General features: G+C 43.4%; 1 protein-coding gene across 1 annotated transcript in view; it reads left to right on the top strand.

Annotated features, from left to right (window-relative positions):
• The first annotated feature begins 5336 nt into the window (after positions 1-5336).
• Positions 5337-17351, top strand: part of RAD23B (RAD23 homolog B, nucleotide excision repair protein) — a 48775-nt gene continuing 36760 nt past the window's right edge. Inside the window, exon 1 of the mRNA XM_014834462.3 lies at positions 5337-5856. Coding sequence (XP_014689948.1) covers positions 5791-5856 — 66 coding nt within the window. The 5' untranslated portion in view covers positions 5337-5790. The remainder of the gene's footprint in view (positions 5857-17351) is intronic.

Genomic DNA, 17351 nt, shown 5'->3' with positions numbered 1-17351 from the left:
AGCCGTAAGCCAAGGAATGCCAACGATTGCCAGCAAACCACCAGAAGCCAGGAAGAGCCAAGGAAGGTTCTCTCTGATAGGTTTCAGTGGGAGTACGGCCTTGCCAACACCTTAATTTTGGATTTCAACCCTCCAGAACTGTGAGACAATAAACTTCAATTGTTTCAAGCCACCCAGTTTGTGATATTCTGTTACGAGGGCCCTAGGAAACTAATACAGGTGTATTCCAGGAAGATCCATGAAAGGGACTCTACAGTGATGGAGGGGAGAATACAGGGAAACTACAGGGAGAGCGCAGTACCCCGGAGTGAGAAATAAGGACCCTGTAGGCCTGAAGGGGCAAGGTGGGGAGCAGTGACCAAAACCTGGAAGAACAGGGTCACCTGGAGAGGGGCCATCCTACAGAAGCAATGACCTTGTGTCAGGGGCACCACCAAGCATAAAGAGGAATAAATTCCCTAACTTCACTCTCCTCCCTCACTCCCATCTCCCACTGGGACTCCCCAAGACGCCAACTGAGGGAGTCCATATAGGTTGGCCTTCCTGGGGCCAAGTGCTGGATGAAGAAGGGAGAAGAAAGAATCATGGGGGAGGGGAAGGAAAGATCTGGCACATTCTCTGTAGCAACTCTATCTTTTCTGAGCACTAGTGATTCTCTTCATGTGTTTTTTTTTTTTTAATTAAATGCCTTTTTGTTTAAAGATTGGCACCTGAGCTAACAACTGTTGCCAATCTTCCTTTTTTTTTTTCTGCTTTATCTCCCCAAACAGCCCCCCCACCCCCTGTACACAGTTGCATATCTTAGTTGCAGGTCCTTCTAGTTGTGGGATGTGGGACGCCGCCTCAACGTGGCCTGACGAGCGGTGCCATGTCTGCACCCAGGATCCGAACCCTGGGCCGCCGCAGCGGAGCACGCGAACTTAACCGCTCGGCCACAGAGCCAGCCCCTCTTCATGTGTTTTTCGCTTATCGTCAGCTATTTTTTGATTTTTAGCTTATCATCTGTTCATCTATTATTCCACTTGAATAGACACCTCTTGAGGGCAGTTGTGTTCCCTACTGTATCCCCAGCATGCAGAATAGTCCCTGGCAGGGAGAGAGTCTCAATAACTATTTGCTGAATCAATGAATGGTTTGAACCTGGGCATTTTTTACCCTGGTATTTTTGAAATCAGTAGCTGCCGCATCTCTGCTTGCTCATCCTCTTCCCTGTAATCATTTGACTGATTTCCAAAGATGCGAGCAAAATTCCTGGGCTTGTTACCAAAAATTTGGAATCAAGGACTCCCTCCATCTTTTTGTCTGGGCCCAAGAGCTCTGCAGGAAGCCTAGCCTACAGGGCCTTGCTCACAAGCACCCTCACCTCGGTGGCCTCTGCATTTTGGGGGTGGCAGTGGGGTTTCCCATCATGTGTCATGTGAACAGTGGGACTGTGGGCTCAGGCAACTACATCTTACAAGGAGGTATACAGTCTGTCCAGCCTGTGCTATTGGGCCAAGAGTGGGTATGTCTGGCATACAGTTTCTCCAGAAATTAAAAGAAAACAAAAACAACTTTTTATTTTAACACTGTACTTTAGAGAATGTTACTGGGTGAATCTTTCAATTAATTGACACTGACATTTCAAATCTACTATTGTCACAACTATTTGGGGGAATATGTTCTTGCATATATCTAGAAACTTTTTTGGGGGGAGGGTGAGGAAGATTGGCCCTGATCTAACATCTGTTACCAATCTTCCTCTTTTTGGTTGAGGAAGATTGTCACTGAGCTAACATCTGTGCCAATCTTCTATTTTGTATGTGGGATGCTGTCACAGCATGGCTTGATGAGCAGTGTGTAGGTCCACGCCCAGGATCTGAACCCGTGAACCCTCGGTCAGCAAAGCAGAGTGTGTGAACTCAACCACTATGCCACTAGGCTGGCCCCTAGAAATTTTTAAGACACTCAAAACAATGGTTATTTCTAGGAATGGGGAATGGAATTTTATTTTCAATCAATCCCTTTCTACAGTTTTGTGGGGTTTTTGCCATGAGAAAAAGATTATTTATTTAAAGACACACACTAATATATAGAGAGGCATCTCTGACCTCTCCTTTTCTGCAGATAATAGTAGTTGAAGCAGGAAAGGTTTTCATACCTCTGTACAGCATCTTCTGGTTTCTAAAATAGTTCCACATGCTTTTTTACAACTGTTATCAATTATAACTAAAGTGACTTTACCATTTTTTCAAGCAACATAGATCAAGCATCCATATTGTGCTAGACTCTGAAGATACCATGATGAACAAGACTGACACAACACCTCGCCTCCTGGGGCTTACAGCTGAGTTGGGAGTCAGTCAACACACGCTCTTGAGCTCCTACTTGTTCCAGGCACCATTCTAGGTGGTGGGGAAAGAGCCGTGAAAAAGACAGTGAGTTCCTCTCCCCAGAAAGCAGAAATGGGAAGTGGGTAGTAATGTGAGATAGACAATAAACAAGTTAAAAAATAGTAATTTCAGGTAGATCCATGAAAAAATTTAAACCAGGGTAATGCACTGATCTGATGGAGTTTTGTGGGACTTAAATGAGACTATCTAAGTAAAGTGCCTAGAATAGTGTCTTGTCTAGAGTAAAGGGTTAATACATGTTTATTAAGTGTTATCAAAGCTGTTGGAGAAGTCCTCTTAAGGAAGTAAAATATGACTTGGAACCTGAACGATGAAAAGGAGGTAGCCATGCAAAGATCTGGGGGGACAGAGTTTCAGGATGAAGTCACCTCAACTGCAAAGGCCCGGAGGCTAGAACCAGCTTAGCCCGTCTAATGGGTGAAAGAAAGGTGGTGCAGAGGGATGAGAGTGACTGAGAGGGAGAGAGAGGAAAGAGATGAGGCCAGAGAATGTGGCAGGAGTCAGATCACATGAGCTCTGCAAGGCCAGGTGAAGAGCTTGGATTCCATTCGAAAGTGTAATTAAGTGTTAAGAATAGATGTGATGGGCTGGCCCAGCAGCGCAGTGGTTAAGTTCATACGTGCCGATTCAGCAGCCCGGGGTTCACCAGTTCGGATCCTGGGTATGGACCTACGTACCACTTGTCAAGCCATGCTGTGGCAGGCGTCCCACATGTAAAGTAGAGGAAGATGGGCACAGATGTTAGCTCAGGGCCAGTCCTCCTCAGCAGAAAGTGGAGGATTGGCAGCAGATTTTAGCTTAGGGCTAATCTTCCTCAAAAAAAACCCCCAAAAAACAATAGATGTGACCCGATTTGATTTATGGTTAAAAAAGACCATGCTGACTGCTGGGGAGGCTGTTGAGGGAAAAGAGTGCAAATGGAGAGACCAGCTGGGAGGCAGGTGAAGGATAATGATGAATTAGCCTGGAGTTGTAGAAGTAGAAATGGTGAGAGATGGCTGAATTTGGGATATATTTGGGAGAATAAAGTTGACAGGAGTTGCTAATGGACTAGATGTGGTAGTTGTCAGGGAGGAAGGGAGGAGAGAGATTTATCAGGGACGATGACTAAATTTTTGGTCTGCGCGCCTGGCTGGATGGTGGTACAATGAACTAAGATGGGGGGAAACTGGGAGAGAAGCAGGTTTCAGTGGGAAGGGAGGTCCAGAGGGAGATCAATGGTTCTGTTTGGCCATGTTAAGTTTCAGAGGCTTGTTATATTTCAAGTGAAGATATCCCATAGGCAAGTGGCTAACTGTCTATGGTTAAGGGGAGACATCCAGGCTGAAGGTATTTCAAAACAAGGGACAAGATGAGATCACATGGTGACTAACAGCAGATATACAGGAAGACAGAGGGCAGAGGGTTAGATACTGAATTACCATACAGGGAGATACCTGCTGTGGAAGAGGAAATACCAGGTTAGTGGAAAGGGAGGTTGGTCAGGGAAAGTTCCATGGAAGAATTATATCTCAGCTCCTAGAATCCACGGAAAACCAAGCAGTGACATTGTATCAGTAAGGACACTGGCCCAGAGAGGTACTTTGTCATTGGTCACACAGCTAGTGGTCTAACTAACTTTCCTTTATATTTGAACCACTTTAAGTCAAATGTGCCACAGCGTATCCTACGAAGAGACACAACAGCCGGGCACCTAGGCGCACAGGCTCTGGACTCATTCTGCTAAGGTTCAAATTCTGGATCTGCCACTTACTAGGTGGGTGACTCCAGGCACATTACTCAACATTTTGTCTACTTTATTTTTCTTATCCGTAAACGGGCATACTACAAAGAGTTAACTACTTACGGACTGCTTACTATGTTTTTTGTACTAAGATTTTACATATATTATTCATCAGAGGGCCCTTATTCCCATCTGACTGATGAGGAACTGGAAGCATATTCACCCATTCCACAAATATTTATTCTGTGCCTGCTATGTGCCACACACGTTTCTTCATGCTGGGGGAACATAGGTTAACACAATAAAATTCTTGTCTTTGTGCAGCTTCAGTCTGGGGAGAAAGATGATAAATTATATAATAAATATGTACAGTCTATGGTAATTAAAACATGATAAATACTATTTTAAAAAAAACAGGGCAGGATAATGGAGCTAGAGAAGTTGCGGTTTTAAGATGGGTATCCAGGGTAGACCTCACTGAGAAGGTGACATTTGAGTAAAGATTTGAAGGAAGTGAGACAGCGAATCACCCAGGTATTTGGGGAAAGAGGACTCGGAGCGAGGACAGCAAGTGCAGAGGGAGGCCCTCAGGCGGGAGGGTATGCCTGGTACCCATCAACGCCAAGGGCACGCCGGGAGATTCCTGAGATGTGCCGAGAGGCAGGGGCTATGTGGCCAGTTCTAATAACTTTGAGTTTTACACTGGGTGAGATAAGGAAGCATTGGACAGTTCTGCCCAGAGGAGTGATATAACTTGACCTCCCACATGGTGCTTCTATTTAGGTCCAAGGTCCATCCACGCAGTCGAACGCTGGAGTCTGTGCTCTCAGGACTAAAGAATCAGTCGCGACCCCAAAGACAGCCACACAGCAAGCGCCCCGTAAGCGCCAGCCCATCTCCGTGGTTTCCACGATCCTTTCGCTGAAACCCCGCCCCGACCTACCGCCCTCTAGCTCCCCAGCTCCAGGGCTGGGCATCCACTCAGTCCGGTCTCCACGTAGACCTTCCCCGGCTACGGATTGCGCAACTCCGGCAGCGGGGCGGAGTCCGGACGTGGGCGGAGCGGCTGCGCGCGGGAGAACGCCCCGGCTCGCAGACGCGACGAGGAAGCCCCGCGAGCCCCCGGAACGCCCACTGACTGCGCCTGCGCACGCCGGAGCCAGGCCGCGGACATTCCAGAGCCGCAACCCGCCCCGCCCCAATTCCGGGGCGGAGTTCTCGGCCGCGCCTGCGCACAGCCTCGCCGCACCCTACGCCTGCGCACTTCGCCAGCCCGGCACCATCCTCGGGTTCTTCGGGTGGGGGAGGGGGCGCGTCTCGGCGAGTCACGATGATGGCGGCCACCAGCCTGTGGTGAGCTAGCGGATTCTCTGCTGGTCTCGCAGAGCCCCTCGCGCCTCCTGCAGACTCCGGGGCTGCCGCCGGGCACGTGAGGGAGCACGGCGGCCCGAGCTCGCGGAGAAGGCCGCAGTCGCGGAGGCAGCGGCGCGGCCGAGGGCGAGGGCTGGGGGAGAGGCCGCTCCACAGGGCGAATGTGACAAGCCCCCACCCCCCACCGCCTTCCTCCTGAGTGCGCGAGGCGCGCGGGCGACCCCGGGGCCCCGCCAGGCCACAGACCCCGCCCAGCGGCCAGCACCCGGAGCAGGCCCGGCAGCCGAGCTGCGCGGCGGCACCATGCGGGTCACCCTGAAGACCCTCCAGCAGCAGACCTTCAAGATCGACATCGACCCCGAGGAGACGGTGCGAGCGGCGGGGAGCGCGGGCCTGGGCGCGGCGGGGGAGTGCGAGGGGCCCTCCGGGCCTGGGCGCGCGGGGGGCAGCGCGGCTGCGTGCGGAGCCCCGGCCTCGGCTCCGAGCAGGGCCGGAGCGGGGAGAACTCCCGGCGCGCCCGCGGGAGGGGCGGCGAGTGCGGGGTTCGGGCCCCGGGTGTTGGATGAGGCCTGCGGGTTCCGGGAGCGGGTAGGGCCCCGGGGCCCGGCCCTTCGGAGTCCGCCGCGGGCTTTGTGGCAGGAGTGAGGGGACGCGGTGGCCGGACGCCGCGGGCCTGGTGGCAGATGGCGTGGAGCACACGTCCGCGGGGCCCGGGAGGCCTCAGCCTGGGAGCTCTCGGTGGTGGGCCGGAGGGGGAGGGGGTTAGGGCTGCCTGGGCGGTGGAGCCGGCTCCCTGGAGTCGGTGCCTAGGTGGGGGAGGGAGAGGTAGGCGTCGCCACTACCCCTCCGTGGACGGGTTAGGCGCTAAGGTCTAGGAGGTGGTAATCGGAGATAATGAGCCTTAAAAAAGTAGCTATCAGGTTCCGTCTGCAGGAGAGAGGTGAGCGGTGAGGAGTGGTGGAATGAATTCTTTGCCCTCTTCTACCCAGAATTGGGAACCCTTTTATGTGTACGTTTCTTGAATTATGGAGCTGCAGTTCTCCCGCCACCCACACCCACACCCTTATGTAGATTGTACTTTGAGACCTCTTTGGTGGTGAAGATTTTTGCATTAGAGCCCTTCCAAGAAAGGCTCAAAGTCAGCTCCAGGTTAGCGGGTCCTCTGTGTTAGACCTCTTGGAATTGTAGGAGTTGGAACCCTGCACCCCTACCCCCACATAATAGCGTTTCAGGGGGTATAAAATTACTTTGAATCTCTTCTGCGCTTAAACCCTTGAACACTTCCGAAGTCCACGTGGTAAATTCTCATGCCACCTTCTGTATTTGTGACTGCAGAAAGAACTACTGTGTCGAAATCAGTACAACTTCATGCCAAGAATCTAAAAATGCTTTGGGTATAAATTTACGACTTACGTTCTGAAATTGTGATTTCGTACCCGGTTAAGATTTGTCATAATGCTAAGTTTAAGCCAGCAACTTTCTGCCCATCTCTATTTAAAAAAATAGTTGATTCTATTTTTGGTGGAGATCGGGGGCCTCCTGTTAAAGAGACCTGAGTGCCATTTGTGGCTCTAACTTATTTGATAGGACCTTCGGAAAATTAATCTCTTAGTTGCACCCTTTGCACAATGGGAGTAATAACTGCCTTGCAGAGATGTGAGGATTAAATGGTATTTAATTTGTGGTCAAAAAGTCGTATCTGTTATTAATCAACGGATGCTTTTGAGTGAACATATAGTGGTGTTTTACCTATCTCATATAATCTAAAGTTTTCCACATCTTTAATTATTTAAGAAACATAGTTCCCAACCTTTTTGGACTTGTCCTCAAGATAATTTGATTTCAGGATATTAAGTGTATGTGGAAGTATGCTGTGTGGTACATTCTTAAAGGTGCAGGAAGTAACAATTACATAGGAGAAACTTCAGAGTCCTCAGAAGTAATTGACAGCACACTGTGGATTGAAATTACTTACAAAAATCAAACTCTTTTTGAGTATTCCTTTACTGCTTAGTGTGCACTAAGTTGTTAAAGGATTTAAAAGTTAAAATGCAGCTGTTTAATGTTTTCAGACAAAATTTTGCATAAGATATCTATTTGACTTTGGTTCTTCATAGTAAGAAATGTGGGTGCTGCAGGAACTTTATCAGCTTATAATATTCAGAATTAATTCCAGAATTATCGGAATTAATAAACCTAAAGGAATTTTTTTTTTGGTGAATATCTGTGGATTTATTGAAGTTATGCAGTGACTTCCCACAGCGCCACTGAAATATTTATGTTCTACAAGGTTTGTATAGCTTTTTAGGCACTTTGTGTGTACAGTATCGTAGAGCTAATATTGTATTCGTATAGATTCTTAACTCTATTTGCTGCTTTCAAGTTTATTTCCAGGGGAATGTGTTAAGTTATATGAATTATAAATATATTTCTAGAACTGTATTTTCTGAAGCCTCATTGTAACAGAGAGAGGCTTCAGCTTATTGTTGCTGTTTTTATAAAGGTAATTTTTGTTGCCATTTATATAAATATGAAAACTGACATTGTTAACCTGGGGCAAGAAATGAAAACATTTATTTTGTGATATGACTTGTAGGCTTTCGTTTTAATGGCTTTAAATTTCACAAATGTTTCTCAAGCCAGTAGTATTTTAATTTCATTTTATAGTGGTTTTCTAGTTAATATTTATTTTTGATACAGTACTTGAGAGTAGAATTCCAGTAAGAAAAGAAACAATAAAAGTTATATAGTATAGGGAGACTTTTAAGTGTTCTGTTTCTAATTTGTTGTGAAAACTAGATAACCAAATATATTAGAAATACATCTAAAACGAAGGGAAAAAATAGGATTTTATTGAGGCCTATAGGAAGATCTACATAAAATTAACAGATTTTGGTGTCTGAGAGCTCGTATTTTGGCTGCTCAAAGGTTTGTCCTTGTTTGATTTTTACCTGGAAGGAACTAAGGAAATTAAGTAATTAGAGGTGGCCCATACAGAAACTCTTGCGAGCTTGAGATGAACAGGAGCAAAAATGAGTGAGAGAGAAGACTGAAAGATAAGAGGAGTCAGGGGAATGATCCGTTTGTTGAACGAGTAAATGTTTAGTAAGCTTTGACTGACAGGACCGGAGGAGTTCAGGGACGTGTGGGACATGGTCTGGGTCTTCTGGAAGCCTTATTGACATAGCTGGAGCTCACTGGCCATAGAGTAGATGTACCGAGTGGAAAAAGCAAGCCGATTTGTTTTTAAAGTGTTTGTATTCCTTTAGTTTTTGAATGTTCAAAGTCCTCCCCACCTTTTTTTTTAACTAGCAAAACTTTCTTAACACTTACTAGCCATTTTGTACCGTTTATTTGACCATTACCATGCACTGCCTTTAGTGTTAACTGTTGGAAAGTAGTCATTTTATTATTCCAATAGTAATGCATCTCCTCTTCTGTTCAAATTCTAGAGAAACAAAATGAGATGGTAGTATGTGTGGGATGGGGAGACCATTGCTAAAGGAATATTCTTCATTGTGTGAGGTTCTATATTAAATAGATAGTTTACTGTAAAACAATGTAGGAGGAATTTAAATAATCTATATGTCTAATAAAGCATTTAGAGAGGTGTAATAGACTGCTGCTCCTTTAAATTCTTAAAAATTCTGAAGTTTCTTGGTGTGATGGACATTTAGTGGCAAGTGGAAGACAGTTTTTAAGCTTAGATCCAAAGTCACTTAGTTTTTCGTTTTGCTGTTACTTAAACTCATTAATTAAGAACAAATGAATTAAAGAACAAAATTGAGATAATTGTAGTACAGTGCAGATTTTATTGTATCACTGAAAATGCTGACAGAAAGAGTATGTGGTATACAGTTAATCCTTCAATCTGCTAATCGTTGATACTGTTATGTGCTTTTATAACTGAAAAAAAAACCCAACAGTAAATTTGAGATGAGTTTAAATGCACAAGCTGAAATGTGATCATATTACTATGTAAGTGACATCAAAGCTGTGTATATACACTGGAAAGTTTTTGATAAGAGAATTGTAGAGATACAGTAGTTTTAATTAATATAGACAACATATTTAGTGTGGTATACAATAGTCTGCAAAGAATGACCTCGTTTTGTGGTTTATCTGTGTAATATTGGTGATTATGCTATAAAATACTGCTTTAGTACTTGTTCTTTATACAGTATTTGCTACTCATCATTTATTACCGAGTTGTTCCTATTGTGGTTTATTGTATTTTAGTATAGTTGTGCTGGAGATGGTGTTTTATAGAAGCTTCCTAGATTATTGAAACATTAAGCGGTAAATGTATTAACGTACTATATCATGTAGGTGAAATTAAGGTTTCTTGGCATAATGATATTGGTAGAACAAAACACGAGAAGTACCTGTGAGATCTGGTATGGTTTCTGCTAGGCTTTTGCTCTTTCTGTGCCTGGCACACAGTAGGCATTTAATAAAGATCTTTTGAATGAATTGAATGCATTCTTTTGGTGAATTGTCAAGTCAGTGATCCCTCAATGTTTGCGTGTTGATTCATTTATTTAATACTGATTGAGTACTTATTAAATGTCAGGTCCTGCTGTCATGGTGCGTACGTTCTAATGGAATAAATCAGTCAAAAACCAAATTTTAAAAATGAGATAATGGTAAGTGCTTTGTAGAGAATTGAAATAGGGTGAGGTAATGTGATAGTGCATGACTGGGTGGCTACTTTTAAATTGGCCACAGGAGGCCTTTTTGAATAAGGTGACATTTAAACTGAGATCTGAGTAATAATAAGTACTCTGAGAAGGTGGGGAATTTTTTCTTTAGGGAAAGCCCTTTAAGAGTGTGTTTTGGCAATCAAAAAAGGCCTGTATTGTGGATCTAGGAGGCAAGAGGAAGAGGGATAAGAGATTAGAGAGTTGAGCAAGGGGCTAGAGCCTGCAGAGCTTTGTAGTAAGCTGGGGGTTTTCAAGGTAAAATAGGAAGCTTTGTGGGATTTTAAGCAGAAGGGGAAATGATATCTTTTATGATTTGGAAAGGTTACCCTACCTGCTGTATGGAGCATGGAGAGTAGAATGAGCAAGAGTGAAAGCAGGGAGACCAGTTAGGAGGCTTGTGCAGGAGTCGTAAGCAGTCAAGGCTTTGACCAGGGAAGTAGGAGTGGAGATATGGAGAGAAGTGGGTGGATTTGAGATACATTTGGGAGGATAGAGTTGAGAAAATTTTTTGATGGGTTGGAGTGGGGAAAATTGAGAAACGTAGACTGTGATTGTATAAGTTGTATACTTGTGTTCTTTCGTGAGATGTGGAGGGTGGGAGAGGAGCAGGTTTGGAGATCAGGGTGGGACTCTGAGGCTTAAGTTTAAAGTGCCTATTAAACATTCAAGTGGAGATGCTGAGAAGATTTGTTATGAAGGTTGATTCCAGAGAGAAGTTGGGCTGGAGATAGAGACAGGCAAATAGCCAGTGTGTATGGTTGACTTGAATCCGTCGGACTGGAGGAGATCATCTAGCAGTCTTTTTCAGTGCCCATTTCTTGAGGAAATTGGGCCCTAATGCCTAAATTATCCATTGTACGTAATTAGTACTTCTATGCTACTAGAATTGAGGAACGTTGGTGAGAATGTTGCTAGGTAATAGGATTTGGCCTAGAGCTGAATCCTGGGAATCTCTAACATGTGGAATTTCGTCAGTCAAGGAGCAAGCCTTGAGGTAGGAAGAAGCCAAGAAGAGAAAATGTTTCAAAGAGAAGGAAAGGGTCAAATGTGTGTAATGCTTATGTCACCAAAAATAATCCATAACCAATCTATAAATAAAAATTTGGGAGAGTTTATTCTGAGCTGAAATCTGAGGACCATGGCCTGGGGCCTTTCTTCCCGAAGGAAGAAAGGGCACCAAGGAAGTGAGGTATACAGAGTGGTTATATACCCCCATACAGGACGTTTCACATGATTGAAATGTCCCTCCCACAAAAGTCACAAGATTGCCCTGCCCTGTCGGCACAGCGGTTGATGGACACAGCAGGTAGTGGGTCCGCTATCTCGGAGGGCGTAGCAGGAGGCAAGTCTATTGTCTTGAGCTGGGTGGCCACAGGTGAGCGCAGCAATCAGTTTCTAGCCTAAGAAAAGATGCTTAATCCTTAAAGAAATGCCGAAGGTTGGGAGGGGGAGGGAAGTTGCACCTTTATCTCAAGGGCCTTTGCTCTTGCCATAGGGAATATCTAAAGCAGATATACAATGCACGCTCAACGGCCTCTGTCAGGCCCTTTTGGAAAGACAAGGTCAGGCCGAATTAGGTTTACACAAAATGGCTTCCTCATATTCTCCAATATATGCTATTGCTTGCCATTTTTATTTGTCGCTTAAGAAATCCAAAGTGAGATACAAATGCACATGACCTTTGATTTTGGCACCGTGGGGGTAATTAGTGACTGATGAGTAGTCTCCTTGGAGTAGGGGGCTGGAAGCTAGATTTGAGTGGATTGAGGAACGAATGGGAGATGAGAAAGTGGAGATAGTAGCTTTGGACACACAGTCGTGTGCCAAATAATGACGTTTCGGTCAATGACGGACTGCATATACGGGGGTCCCGTAAGATTAGTATCATATAGCCCAGGGGTATAGTAGGCTATGCCATCTAGGTTTGTCTAAGTACACCCTGATGTTCACACAGTAGTGAAATCACCTAACAATGCATTTCTCTGATCATGTCCCTGTTGTTAAGCAACACATGACTGTATATTGTTAATGATCCTTGACATTGTCCTTTTTCCAATCTAGTTGCTTTTATCTGTGGGTTAAAAACATGAAAATGATTATAATAATTCTGAGCTTCACAGCATGTGGTAGGCATTGTTTAAAAAGAAACCCACACCAGAATTGTGAAAAATATGTAATAGTGTATCTTTTAAAAAGAAGAAATGAGAACCAACCTGATTAGTAACTTGCCTGGGGTCACAGTCAGTGGCCTTGGTAGTTTCAATGTCTTTGAAAGATAGTCTTGCCCATACCCTGGCCTTCTGTTCTTTAATCTCTCATCCAGTGATCTTTCCTTCTACTCTACCTCAAGTATTCAGTCCCATGGCTAGTAACTAGCTCTTATCATTACCAGTAATTGTAACTCACCCCGCCACCCCCACCCCCACCCCGTAGTCTGTTTTTAGTATCTCACTTTACCTTCTCTCTTATTCCAACTCTAATGATAGAGATCTATAATCCTTTTGATCTATACTTCTTTTCGCTGGCCCTCCCCTCATGTTATCACTTCCACCCTTGCCCAGCTAAAATAGAATCAGTGATTATAATCACTCCCTGCAAGGGTCAGCATAGCATGACTGTTGAAGCCTGGGTTTCAGTCCTGGCTGTACCACTTGCTATGTGACCTTGGGCAAGTTACCCAATTATATACCTGTTTCCTCATCTCTAAAATGTGGATACTCCCACTGGAAGTACTAACCTTGTAAGGTTGTTTTGAAGGTTATGTAAGTTTGAGATACTCCATATAGAGTGCTTAGAATGATGACAGTGCTTGGCAATATGGTCCCACACTCACTCCGTTGTTCTTGCATAGAAAACTCCAAATGTGATTAAATTCAATTGTATGTGCTTGCACCTGTGCAGCTAGAAGACAAACATAGCCACATTGACTTGTCTCACTTAAGTTCATGAACATTAACCTTAACTAGGCCCTTCATGCTGCCTGACAGTCATATATTTCACTCACTAGACCATTCACTCTTCTGCTTCCATAGGCAGATTTCATGTCATCTCCTCCTTATTTTCAGCTGATGACCCTAGATTTTAGATATTATTGAGATTATAGAAGCAGTCAGGACAGAACTTCTACAGGGTCCTACCAGAGCTACCTACCTGCCAGCTTCCTTTTCTTGTGGATAGCTATCTGTTGTGGATGGTGCTGTCTAAGGCCTGTCCCTCCACTTTTCCACTGTATCCTGTTCTCTGTCACCTGTGAAGGACATCACTCCATCAGTTCTCCCATTCTCCTCTGCATCATTGATTTTTCCATTTCTAGAGTATAGTACAAACATTCTCCCCATCTTAAAACCCTGCCATGTCTTCACATCCCTCTTTGGCTGCTGCCCCATTTCTCTGCTCCTTGCAGCAAAACTTGAGCAGCTCTTGATTCTGTTTACTTTTTTCCACATCTTGTTCTTTTTCAAATACATTGTACTATTCCTAAAGTAAAGGAAACTTTTCTCCCACTTTGTACTTGTCCTGTACCCTTGAGCACAGTACTTAAAAAAACCTCTTTTCTCATTAGTAAAAATGAGTAATAATTTACCTGCCTTCCTCATAAAGTTGGTGTGAAAATCAGGTGAGATCATGGATCTGAAAATTTCTACTGAATTGTGAAAATGAAATAAATTTATGCAATTTTTTAAACAAATCTGCTTTTATCACTTTTCTATTATTTTGATCGATGTTTTCATTATCCTTTCTAAGAAAAGGTTTGTGTGAATGAGGTGGTATTAGTATCTCAACTTGACATAATCAGCAGTTTCAAACAGTTTGTAAGAGCAATGTCCTGCCCTTTTTTAGCTTGGAAATTGTGAGATTATTTGATAGGTAATGTATAACATTTCTGTTACTTTTTGAAAGAAATGTGCTAAATTTCAGCGTGCTGCAGCACTGGTCCGTGCCGAAGGACACCACAGCATCTGCTCCCTGTAAGTGTGGATAAATGAATGCCTTGTGTAGTGTCTCAAAGAACTAATTTTATAACTGAATGACCTTTATGAACCCTTTAAACATTATGTAAACCTATTCCAGCGGAGGCAGTAGACTGACTACAGATAACTAATATGTATGATCAGGTCCTAGAGGCTTCAACAGAGAGAGAAAGATTATACTCTCTCTCCCCCTCCTCCACACACTTCTGGTTGAATAGGTAGGTGATTTTTTTTCCCTAGTGTATTAGGGAGATCCATTCTCTGTTGGTATAGAAACTTTAAAAATTATGTGTATCTTGGGAGTTTCTACTTTTCTACTTACTCAGTCTTCAAAGTCCTGTGTGTTTTTTGGTCTTGTTGAAATCATCCTGTTAGGAATATATTTTAGAATAGGATAGATTAAATTGGCATGCGTAGTTTGCCTTAGGAGCCTATGGACCATAGTTGCTGTGGGAAAAATGAATTCTGGATTTCAAGTTATATTTAAAATAGTAGGCTCTTGGATCCTAACCTTAATTTAAGGATTGATTGCCCTTGTTTACTGTATTCACTCAGTACTGTTTGCTGTACTCAGTTATTTTTTTCAACAAAAAATATCTCTTGTGCTTTATTTTTTCATTCCTTGGGTCCAGTGAGGATATTTTTTTCTGTTTGCACTGAAGTGGACTGACATCTTTATAATCAATTCTGTTTTTAGAATTAGCAGGAACCTACTTTTGGGGAGAAATTCAGGGACTACTCCTTAGTGCCTGTGCCACTTTCTCAAATGGAGCGATACCACCCAAGGAACCAGAGAGGAAAAAGCTTTGCCCATAGTGAAAATCTATGAAATCCTTCTGTCAACATATTTGGCTTTGGCACGCTCTCCTTTTGCTAATAATTGCCAAAATTTGGTTGCTATTTTTTAATTTGTTAGGTTATGTATTAGAACTGCTGCCTTAGACTTTTTTTTTTTAATGAAATCTCAAAATTGCAGTGTTTTCTTGTGTAATATTAGTAAGCAATAGTTGGGGAGGTGCAGAGAGATTTTCTTCTTCTTTAAAACTATTGTTTTCCCTTAAATTACTAAAATAATCCAGGCTTATTATAGTAAATAAAGTATATTGAGTTAAAAAGCTTTAGGCCCCTGCTCTAGGTAACCACTGTGGTCTCTGTATATGCCCTTGGTCATTTTTGTTTATATATATATCTAAATGTAATACATGAACACAACTACATTGTGTATGTTTTTTAAAAAATCAATTGCTTAGCAACTGGCTTTTTTTTCCCTTGAGGATAATTGTAAATATTCCTTTCATCATTCATTCATATGTGCATGTGTTTAGTGAATACCTTGCTTACATAGTCATCATTCTTGTATTGCGTAGTATTCAAATGAATGCATGTGCAATAATGTATTTTACCATTTTGCAATGCTGGATGTTTAGGGTTGTTTTTAGTGTTACAAAGAGTTGTGTAGTGCACATACTTTATGGATAGATCTTTGAAGTACTTCTGAGAGTATCTCTCTAGCATTGATTTCTGGATGTGGGATTGTTGGATCAAAGGCTGGCAGATTGGTTCAAAAACACCTGCATCAGTGCTCACAAATATCACCTTTATTTGTTCACAGATATCGACTGCCATATGAGTAACTAGCCTGGATTCAAATTTAGGCAGTTGGCCTCCGCAGCCTGTGCACTTAATCTTCTGTTTCTATGCTTTTGTGTCCCCCTCAGAAAATGAGGATAATAATAATATCTGCCTATGTACTAGTTATCTATTACTGCATAACAAATTGCCTAAAACTTAGTGGCTTAAAACAACAATAAACATTTATTCTTTCATAGTTTCTGTGAGTCAGGAGTTCAGGGGTGGCTTAGCTCTGTGGTTCTGAGGGTTTCTCATGAGGTTGTGTTAAGGGCTGTAGTTATCTGAAGGCTTGACTGGCTGGAGGATTCCCTTCAGGCTTTACCACCTGGCTAGCAACTTAGTACTGGGTGTTGACTGGAGGCCTCAGTTCCTCCCCATGTGTTCCCCCCACCCAGGCTGCTTGAGTGTCCCATGACACGGCAGCGGGAATCTCCCAATGTGAGTGATCCAAGAGAGCAAGACAGAAGCAATGGCCTTATAAACCAGCCACGTTGACTGTGTTTAATATTAGATATTGAGTATGTTTTTGTTTCAGAATTCACAGTTTTATAAGAGGGAAGTATTTGGCTAGGAAAAAAGTTTGATTTCTTGAGTATTGCTATGCGTTAGCTCTAGTTGAGTCAGATGTTCAACTCCTGTTCTTTATCTAGGAGGATAAGCAACAAAAGGAAAGCTTAGTCCTGGCTTCTTGTTTATTAGTCTTGGATAAGATAGGCCTGGTTGTTTACTGGGACTGTAGTGCTCAGTTTAGATCTATCCTGTGGAGATGACTTGTTGGAATGGGAGTGCTGGCACAAGGCTGAGCAGTTAGAGGAGTCATGACTATATCCATTGCCGGTCATGACCTTCTCAAGAGAAACCTTGTGCAGGGTTGCTGCCACTTCCTTCTTTGCAGCACCCAGAAAGAAGGCCCTTCTTTGTAAGCTGTTATAAAGTGTGCTCGATTGGGAAAGGGAAGGTTTAGACAAACTAGAAACTATCCTTCAGCAAATACATTGTGGTTGAAATACCTATAGGACATCCAGTGAAGGTGTCCAGTAGAGAGATGGGTATGCGTAACTGAAGGTGAGGAGAGAGCTGGGGGAGATACAGATGGCATCTGGATGGTTATTAAAACTACGAGTAGATGAGATGGATTATCCTGGAAGTTTTGTGCAGAACAAAAGGCAACCTTGGGCATAACCCTGAGTAACACTTAAAGGGCTAGCCAAGGAAGAGGATTTCACAGAGGAGTGAACAGAGAGATAGGAGGACAGCCGGAAAAATATGGCCTTATGGAAGCAAAAGGAAGACAATGTGAAAATGAGAGACAGGTCAGTACTGTCAAATGTGACAGAGAGGTCAAGTAAGATAGAGAAGGACTAGGAAGTGTCTGGTTATGATAGTGCCGAATTCAGTGATACTGGTAAGAGCAGTCTTAATGGAATTGTGGGAGTTGGCACGACTGGAGAAAATATGCAGCGAAATGAGAATAAAGTCCATGCTTCTGTTTATCAGTGCTGTATTGCACTCTTGAGAAAATAGGTGTGAGGTTATAAGTAAGTGAAGAGAATATGTA

Source organism: Equus asinus, chromosome 10 (genome assembly GCF_041296235.1).
Source record: "Equus asinus isolate D_3611 breed Donkey chromosome 10, EquAss-T2T_v2, whole genome shotgun sequence".
In the NCBI taxonomy this organism is placed as follows: Eukaryota; Metazoa; Chordata; class Mammalia; order Perissodactyla; family Equidae; genus Equus; species Equus asinus.
This window is presented reverse-complemented; position numbering and strand designations above follow the sequence as displayed.